The following is a 10231-nucleotide window of genomic DNA, read 5'->3' as shown; positions in this document are numbered from 1 at the left end:
TACAGATTCCTCATGAGCACAATTAAGTGTTCTGGAATACTCATACTTCACAATGTTGTCCATAGCTTGTCATGATCCACACAATCGAAAGCTTTATTGTTATGAATAAGTAATAAAATATGATAAAAGAGTAAAGGAAATATCAAATAAATTTCAAATGAAAGAATTAAAGTCATTATAGTTGTTAAAACACATGCTGTCAAAAGTAATCATCAAAGTCAAAGCAAATTCTTAGTTTTCAATCTTCATTTCACCAAAGTGATCTATGTATTCCACAAATGGAAATCAGGAAGCTAGGCTACTAATTTCAAAGATTAAATGATGATACCAACTATTCTATCATAGATGCCAAGTAATTCAACTTTTAAACTTAAAATACTTTCTCACACTTTAACACTATTTGAAATTCTCTGGTTCATGTAACTGGATAGTTATTATTTATCATTTGACTAATTCCAATTGCTGTTGTTGTTGTTGTTGTTAAGTGCCGTTAAACTGATTCAGACTCATAGGAACCCTGTATAGGGTTTTCCAAAGAGTGACTGGTGGGTTTGAATTGCCGAATTTGTGGTTAGCACTTCAGTGCTTACCCTACAGTGTCACATGGGACTCCAATTCTCATTAGGTTATAAATGTTCATAAATACATGTATTTAAAACAGCTTAAATATAGAGGGATAAATGGATGAATGAACAGAACAAGATGAGGACTCTACTCTCTAAAGAAACTACCATTATAGCAGGGAGAAGAAACAGCTGCAAGCATCCATTAACGATGAGAACATGGAATGTACTAGTATGAAGGAGAATTGAAGTTGTCAAAAGTGAAATGGAACACATAACGACTGATATCCTAGGCATCAGTGAGCTAAAATAGTACTGGCCATTTGGGATCGGACAATCATATAGCTTACTATGCTGGAAACAACAAGTTGAAATGGAATGGCATCATACTCATTGTCAAAAATACTATTTCAAGATCTATCATGAAGTACAAGGAGCTCTGGTAGTATAGCTCTGGGTACGAATCGGGCTGCGAACCTTAAGGTCAGCAGTTCGAAACTACCAGCTGCACCGTGGGAGAAAGATGAGGCTTTCTACTCCCGTAAAGATTTACACCCTCGGAAACCCTATACAGGGTCACTATGGGTCGGAAATGACTCGATGGCACATAACAACAACAACAACATCATGAAGTACACTGCTGTCTGTGACAGGATAATATCCATACACCTACAGGGAAGGCCGGAGTCCTGGTGTGGCGCTGTGGGTTAATGCGCCAGAATGCAAAGCCATTTGAACTCCAAGGTCAGTGCTTCAAGCTCACCAACTGCTCCTAGGAAACCCTATAGAGGGTCGCTATGGGTCGGAATCGACTTGACAGCACTTAACAACAACAACAACAGGGAAGGCCAGTTAATACCACTATTATTTAAATTTATGCAGCAATCAGAAGCTGGTAATGTTAAAATGGAAGAATTCGTCCAACTTCTTCACAGACTACAGGCTTCAGTATGGATTTTACCTCAAGATAAAGAGAGAAAAAAATCCTCAAAATGGACCAATAGATGACATCATGATAAATGAAGACTGAAGTTATCAAACACTTCATTTTGCTTGGATCCATAATCAACACTCATGGAAGCAGCAGCCAAGAAATCAAACAACGGATTGCATTAGGAAAATCTACTGCAAAAGACATTCAAGAGCAAAGATACCAGTTTGATGACTATGGTATTTTCAGTCACCTCACATGCATGTGAAAGCTGGACAATACATAAGGAAGACCATAGAGGAATTCATGCATTTGAATGAACAATTCTTGAATAAAAGCACCATGGATACCAGAAGAACAAACAAATCTGTCTTAGAAGTACAGCCAGGATGGCCAGACTAAACTTCTCATACACCAGACATGTTATTAGTAGGGATCACCTCCTGGAGATAGACTCAAGTTTGGTGAAATGGAAGGTCAGCAAAAAAGCGGAAAACCCCCAACGAGATGGACTGACACAGTGGCAACCACAATAGGCTCAAACATAAGAGCAATAGTAAGGATGGCACAGTACCGGGCAGTGTATTGTTCTATCGTGCATACAGCTGATATGAGTTGGAACCAAATCAACAACTAACTTCTTCAGTCTGAAATTGGTCAAATACTCAATCAAGGTGCATTGATACTTACTGGTGATTGAAATGCAAATGTTGCAAACAAAGAGGAAAGATGAATAGTTGGGAAATATGGTCTTGGTGATAGAAATGGTGCTGGAGATGGCAAGAATGAATTTTGCAAGATCAACAACTTACTTATTCATTGCAAATATCTTTTTTTAAACACCATAAAAAACAACTATACACACGGATGTCATCAGATGGAATACATACAGATTAAATAGACTATATGTCTGTGGAAAGAGATGGTGGAGAAGCTTGATATCATCAGCAAATACAAGGCCAGGATTTGACTATGGAACTGTTCAGGCAGAAGCTAAAGAAAATTAAAAATAATTCACAAGAGGCAAAACATGGCCTTGAATCTATCCCACCTGAATTTAGAAATCATCTCAAAAACAGATTTTATGCATTAGACACCAAGGACCAAAGGCCAGAAGAATTGTGGGATGGCAACAACATCATACAGGAACAATTGAAAAGGTCATGATTGCCTGGATCAAATCTGAAGAAGGTGTGTGGTATGGCTATATCCTTTCACATTTATTCAGTTTATGTGCTGAACAAAGAGCTCTGGTCACATAGTTTGTTATGGGTTGGGCTGCTAACCACAAGATCAGTAGTTCAAACCCCTCAGTAGGCTGAACAAATAGTCACTCGTCTCTAAGTCACTAAAAAGAGCCTTTAAAGAACAAAATAAATTTCAAAGTTTACAATGAACACTTCTGCGTTTTACACAGTAGAAAGCCCCAGAGCCCTTACTTACACCGCACTATATCACTATTCTCCACCACTCATCTTCTAGTTTAGGTGGCTTGTATGTTGCTTTGAATACGAATAGCAATGGAGCATCTGACATAGTGCTAGAAGATAAGACTTTTAGGTTAAAAGGCATAAAAATTACTACTGGGAAAGAGCTGCCTCCTATAAGTAGAGTTGACCTTAAATATGTGGATTGAACCAATCTTTCCAAACCTTTATTTACTGATGCGGCATGACTCAGCATTAGAAGAAAGAGGTACTAAAATTCAGAAGCTCAGTACCCACTAATCAGAAGAAGGCCAGAGCTGACGGTCGAAAAAAAAAATCCCAGTAAGTGTTCATATGCAAGCTCAAGGTAACACTGAAGGAAATCAAAACATATTCCCAAGAGTCAAAGTACAATTGTTGAGTATGCGCCACTTGAATTTAGAGACCACCTCCAGAAAACCATTTGATCATTGAACACTAACAGCCAAAGACCAGACAAGCTATGGGATGACATCAAGGACATCATGCAAGAACAAAGCAGAAGGTCATTAAAATGACGGGAAGGAAAGACCAAAATTGGGGTCAGAAGAGACTCCGAAACTTGTATCAGAATATACAGAAATGGAAGAAATGATGAAAGTAAATAGCTGAACAGAAGACTTTAAAGGGCAGCTTGAGAAGACAAAGTATTACAATTACATGTGCAAGAACTGGAATTGTAAAACGAAAAGAGAACAAGCTTGGCACTTCTCAAGCTGAAAGAACTGAACGAAAAAGTCAAGCCTCGACTTACAATGTGGAGGCTTTTTATGGACAAAATACTGACCAATGCAGGAAGCATCAAAAGAAGATGGGGGGAATACGCAGACACTGTACCAAAACTAACTGGTCACTGTTGATGCATTTCAGAAGTAGCGTATGTTCAAGAACCGATGGTACTGAAGGACGAAGTTCATGCTGCAATAGAAGGCACTGGAAAAAAACAAGCCTCCAGGAAATAGGATAAGTATCAACTGAAATGTTTCAACAGACAGAGAGATGCAGCATTGGACAGAGTGCTCACTCATTTATCTAAGACATCTGGAAGGCAGGTACTTGGCTAATGAACTGACAGAGATCCATATTTGTGCCTATTCCAAAGACAGGTAATCCAACAAAATACATAAAACATCCAATAATAAATAGCATTAATACCACACACATAAAATTTTGAAGAAAATTTAAAAATAGTTGCATCAACAGGGGATTACTAGAAATGCAAGCCCAATTCAGAAAAGGACATAGAAAGAGGGATATCACTGTGGATATCCTATGGATTTCTGGCTGAAAGCACAGAATACCAGAAAAAGATCTACCTGTGTTTTATTGAATATGCAAAGTCATTCGACTGTGTGGATCATAACAAACATGGTGAAGAATGGGAATTCATGAACACTTAGTTGTGTTCACGAAGAACCTAGACCAACAGGCAGTCATTCGAACAGAACAAGGGGATTTTAAATCCGGATAGGTGTCCATCAGGGTTGCTTCCTTTGTTGAATCTGTGAGCAAATAATTCAAGAAGCCAGACTGTATGAAGAAGAACATGGCATCCAAGATTGGAGGATGACTCATCAACAATAGGCAATATACAAACGACAGCAAGGTGCCTGTGGTATGGATTACACCTCAACATAAGGAAAACAAATCTCCACACAACTCCATCAATAAGCAACATCACATTAAATGGAGAAAGGACTGAGGTTGTCAAGGATTTCACTTTGGATCCACAGCCGATATCCATAGAGGTGGTAGTAGTAGTTGTGTGATGCCCAGTTGGTCCTGACTCACAGTGACCCTATATAGGGTTTCTGAGACTGTCCTGTAAATATTTCAGGAGCAGAAAGTCTTATTGTTCTTTTGTGGAGTGGCTGGTAGATACAAACTGCTGACCTTGAAGTCAGCAGCCCAACTAGTAACCCACTGTGCTACCAGGGAGCCTTCCCATGGAAGTAGCAGTTAAGAAATCAAAGGGACATATTACACTGAGCAAATCTGCTGCAAAAGACCTCTTCAAAATGTTTATGAGCAAAGATGCTACTTGAACACTAATACTTGGCATCTGAACCACGTGAAGGTATTCTAACTTGCCTCATATGCATGTGAAAGGTGGGTAAGGAATAAGGAAGATTGAAGAATTGATGCCTTAGAACTATGGTATTGGTATAGAAGACTGAATATACCTATGACCACCAGAAGAATGAGCAAATCTGTTTCAAAAGAAGTACAGCTGAGTGCTCCTTAGCAGCGAGGATGGTGAGATTTTGTTTCATGCACTTTGGACATGTTGTCAGAAGGGACCAGTCTGTGGAGAAGGACATCATGTTTGGTAAAGGCTCAGCAAAAACCAGGAAGGCCTTCAATGAGAAGAACTGGGGCAGTGACTGCAGCTACAGGTTCTAACCGAGCAGTGATTGTGAGGATGGTGCAGGTTTTTGTTAAGTTGTACCCAGGGTCGCTATGAGTCAAAGCCAAACTTTAGCACCTAGCCACACAAGAACACAGAACTAGTCTACACTATAAGGCAGACTTTCAATACCCAAACCCACTGCCACAGATTCACTTCCAACTCATAACAGCCCTGTCAGACAGAGAACTGCCCTATAGGCTTTCCAGACTATAAATCTATATGGAAGCAGACTGCCACATCTTTCTCCCATGGAGTGGCTGATGGGCTTGAACTTCTGAACTTTTGATTAGTAAACTCAAGGGCTTAATCATTCCCAAATCTTTTTCTCACTAAAGAGTAATGTAGAAATACACCATATTATGGAATAAAATTCAGACAGGAGGTTTCACAACTTTAGTTTTAAAGTAATTTGGAAATATACTTGTTTTTGACTTACAAGATTCTATATATAATTTTTATGTTTAGAATTTAAGAGGATTATTTAGAACCAAATAAAATCAGTGACTGGATTTTCTCAACAAGCGTTTCTCTTTGCCATATTCATGTTTATGCCTTACCAGTGACCCAATCACAGCAGCGCTTTTAGTTACATAGGCCAAAATTACCTTAAAGTTATTTTCCTTTGGTTTCCTCCTCATTATTATATTGAAAGTTTCATAGACATCTTCTGCTCCATTTTGTATGGTATTGGTCATATCTTGCTGATACTGATTTGGGTCCAAAAATACTCTAAATGTCCTTGACTCTCCTCTCAGATTGGGTCTGGGCTCAGGTCCTGGACATTTTGAAAAAGTATGTTAAATGAAATAAGAAATACTTTCCAAAAATCAAAGAAAGTTAACAGTATTCCTTTTCTAGAAATTATAAGGCAAACCGTCCAAACTTGGACTCTAGTCATTTCCCACTGATTAGAATGCCCTCTCTCCCCATTTCAATTTACAAAAAGCTGAAAGCTTTTTCTCCATTCTCTAATGAATTCTTACTATTTCTTGCTGTAACAATCATGTAATATTGATGACTGCCTTCAACTATAACTAGCTGGACAAGCCCTAAATTAATAGTTTTCAGGAGTCAAAGATTGTATTTTCACTTCTGGTCACTCATAATTCCTATAATATAATAAGTTCTCAATAAATAGTTTCTGACTAAATAAATATATGGGTTGTAAATGTTTCTGATTAAATTATTATATGAGTTTTAACTTAGCCCTATGCTTCTCTCCTTTCTTTTTGTCTTAGGTCTTCATCTGTTTCCCTTTCGTAGCCTTATGCTTATTCCACCCACCTTGCATTTCTGTCTACTCTTTTATTCTAGTGATATGAGTAGTCTACTCTTGAGCAAGTTAGCAACGGTGAACTTTTAAAATCATATGTGGTAGAAGCTGATTAAAGTTTTAAGAAGAGTTTAGGGATTGAGCTGTAAAATAATTATTGAACATGGATGTAGTTATAATCTAATAAGGGGTATTATAATGCAAGTCAGGGTAACATAAGAAAGAATTTCAAAGGAACAATTAATGATAAGCGTAGGTGTTAAGGAAGGTGTTTCTAAATGGGACAATGCTGGCATGTTAGGCAGGACAATTCCTTCCACAAGTCTATTTTGTCTATTACACAATGTTTAGCATCCTAGGCCTCCATCTATCAAATGTCAATAGCTCACTATTCCATAGCCTGACCCCAGTCCTTTGACAACCTAAATACACCGTATATTTCCAAATACAAGAACATACTAGTCCCTTATAATTAATCAACTCAGTAAAACTTAAAAGGGTAAAATTAGGCAAATATATCATTGAACGCATAAAAGTCCAATCAATTATATGAAGCACTTGAGAGGTTTTCTTAAAAGCAGTATTCTAAAGTATAACAAAGGAAAGTTTTAAATCACTTCAAAAGACTTTGTCTTTCTAATAATCTATTTTATAAAAATAAGTCTTTTATATCCTGGTGTGGCACTGTGGGTTAATGTGCCAGATTGCAAAGCCATTTGAATTGCAAGGTCAGCGGTTCAAGCTCACCAGCTGCTCCTCAGAGACTCTATACAGGGTCGCTATGGGTCGGAACCGACTCAACAGCACTTAACTACAACATCTATCTAGTACATTAATCAACTAAAAATATTACTTAGGAAGGTAAAAAAGGAAAATGGCAAAGAAACGTATCTTTTTATATACACACTCTTCCAGAAACATAAATCACCATACCGTCTTCAATGACACGTCCTTTATCATCCAGCATGCCCTGAATTTCACAGCCTCTGACATAAACCAGGCCAACCTGCTCAATGAAAGGTCTCCTCCGGTCAAACTTAGTGCCATAAGGCTTTGTGGGACGTGCAGTAATTAAAAAGCATACATCATGTTTACGAAGACCTAGTAAAACATAAGGATACTTTCACCGATAAGAATTTCACTTTTTCCCCCCGTTTTGTTAACAAATTCTCATCCTCTCACCCGTGCAACAGAGACAATAAAAACAACATTTAAAAATACGTGAGGTAATCAATAATTATATTTGCATTCTAATACATCTTCTATCCTCAGTTTGATAGCAAACATTTAAGTTTTTTTTATATTACAATTACAAACATTTATGCCATGAGTACATTTCTACATAAGCCCTGCAAGTCACCTTATAGCACTGAAATTGTTCATCATCATAAGTAACCACAACTATAGTTGGCATATAATCTACCTATCTGGTATTTAACAGGTTTCTAAGGTTGAGGTGGAGGGTCAGAGAAAAAGAGGAAGACCCTCAGCGAGATGGATTGGCAAAGTGGCAGCATTAATGGGCTCAAGCGAACAAACAATAGTGAAGTTGGCCCAGGATCAGGCAGTGTTTCCTTCTGTTGTGCATAGGGTCGCTGTGAGTCGGTACCGACTCGATGGCACCTAACAACAACAACATGAGTTTAAACTATCATTCAGCATCATTCCAAATAACTGACTACTTGTATATTACTAAAAGGAGTCAACTAAAAAATAATTCAAAGTACAAAAGCACTGTTGACAGATACCATCTTGAGAAAGGTGGTTGAATACCATAGTTTCAGTTTGCAAATACTGAAAATTAGTAAATGCAAGAAACAGGAGACTTAAAAGTCCACAGCTTCTCAGTCATTGTGCCAAACAATGGACTCAACTGGTTTCCAAACTTTATTAAAAAGATGAAGGGACTCCAAAAAGTTTAGGATAAAATGGGATTTTTTTCCCTTGAACTTCAAGATGCCCCCTTTTAAAGAGACTGAAAGACACAAGACAGAATCAGACCTCATGGCATGCAACGTCATGCCACTTAACGTCATCTGATCCGTGTATACAGAAAATATAAATGTACATTTAAACACTCATATTTCCATAACAAGATACAGAATTAAATCAAATCAGCAATGTGAGTTGTTGTTGTTATTAGGTGCTATCCAGTCAGTTCCAACTGACAGTGACCCTGTATAGGGTTTCCGAGGCTGTAAATCTTTACAGGAGCAGAAAGCCTCATCTTTTTCATGAAGAACAGCTAGTGGGTTTGAACTGCTGACTTGGCTTTTAGCAGTCCAATGCTTATCCTACAGCACCACCAGCTCTTTGCTCAATAATGTGTCGGTGTTGTTAAGTTCCAGTAAGTCAGTTCCAACTCATAGAGACTCATTATAGATGAGCCTGAACCACTGACCTTGTGGTTCAAACCAACCTTGTGGTCCAGTGCTTACCCTACAGTGCCACACTAAGTGAAGAGATTACTAATAATATAGGGGCCATTATAGTAAGGAGTCCTGGTGTGGCGTTGCAGGATAAGCACTGACTCAAACCCACCAGTTGATCCTCAGAAACCCTACACAGGCTCAGCATTGAGTCAGAACCGACACGACAGCACTTAACAACATATTATGCTTCTCCCCTTTCAGCCATCTACATTCACCTCATCCTAGCTGTGTTTTTTGTAGCAGAACTTATTAGCATTTTGGTTTCATTCTGTTTTCTTAATTCTTAAATGGGCTAATGGAAAAAATAAGGACTTGAGTTTCATCCTTTCTTGAAGGGACAAGAAGAAAGTTTTATAATATTCATTTTAAAATCTTCAAATCTATTGTTTTTATAAGACAGCATCCCTCTCATTTTTTTTGGTCACCTTTTTCTATTTCTTCCTCCACTGATGATTAATACAGAGCTGGAATTTCTACTGAAAACATTTCTCTTCCCAACCTGTCTCATAATAATCACACATCTCATAAAACCCTCCTGTTCCCTCTCATATCCATCAAAATGTAACCATATTACTTCTTAGTTTATTAAAGATTAAAAAAAAAAAAAATGAGCAAAAACCTAGGTCCTTCTGATAGCAGCCTCCAAAGTTATGATGGAGGAGTTCCCATGAGACATCCTTTTGTTCCGTCACGTATAAATTCCTACAAAGGTTCTTTTGTTTTTTTATTTTATTTCCAAAGAGTACTACCTCAGGGAATAGCCAATACATTACTGTGGTTTATTACCCACCATGTTAAATAATGTTTTACCTCTTTAAGCTTTAAAAGCTAATAAGTACAAGATCTTCTCCAACTCTTTAATGTCTTTCTTGAAATTAAATATTAATTCAAAGCAAAACCCAAGCCCACTGCTACTGAGTCAATTCTGACCCACAGTGATCCCATAGGCCAGAGCAGAGCTGTCCCATGGACCTTCCAAAGCTGTAAACCTTTATGGAAGCAGATTGCCAAATCATTCTTCATCTGGAGTTCAATCCACTGGCCTTTCAGTTAGCAGGCAAGTGCTTATCCATTGTGCCACCAAAGCTCTGTAGTAATAATAAAGGTATATATTATTCTAACTATGAAACACCCTAGATTAGAACTCTTTTGAAGG

The 10231-nt window shown here is 37.9% G+C and overlaps 1 protein-coding gene across 1 annotated transcript in view; it reads right to left on the bottom strand.

Annotated features, from left to right (window-relative positions):
* Positions 1-10231, bottom strand: part of AQR (aquarius intron-binding spliceosomal factor) — a 133892-nt gene that overhangs the window by 65497 nt on the left and 58164 nt on the right. The window contains exons 18-19 of the mRNA XM_006831906.1: positions 7577-7744; positions 5976-6145 (exon numbers count right to left, since the gene is read on the bottom strand). Of these exons, the coding sequence (XP_006831969.1) occupies positions 5976-6145; positions 7577-7744 (338 nt within the window). The remainder of the gene's footprint in view (positions 1-5975; positions 6146-7576; positions 7745-10231) is intronic.

This window comes from Chrysochloris asiatica, unplaced genomic scaffold (genome assembly GCF_000296735.1).
Source record: "Chrysochloris asiatica unplaced genomic scaffold, ChrAsi1.0 scaffold00004, whole genome shotgun sequence".
Taxonomy (NCBI): domain Eukaryota; kingdom Metazoa; phylum Chordata; class Mammalia; order Afrosoricida; family Chrysochloridae; genus Chrysochloris; species Chrysochloris asiatica.
This window is presented reverse-complemented; position numbering and strand designations above follow the sequence as displayed.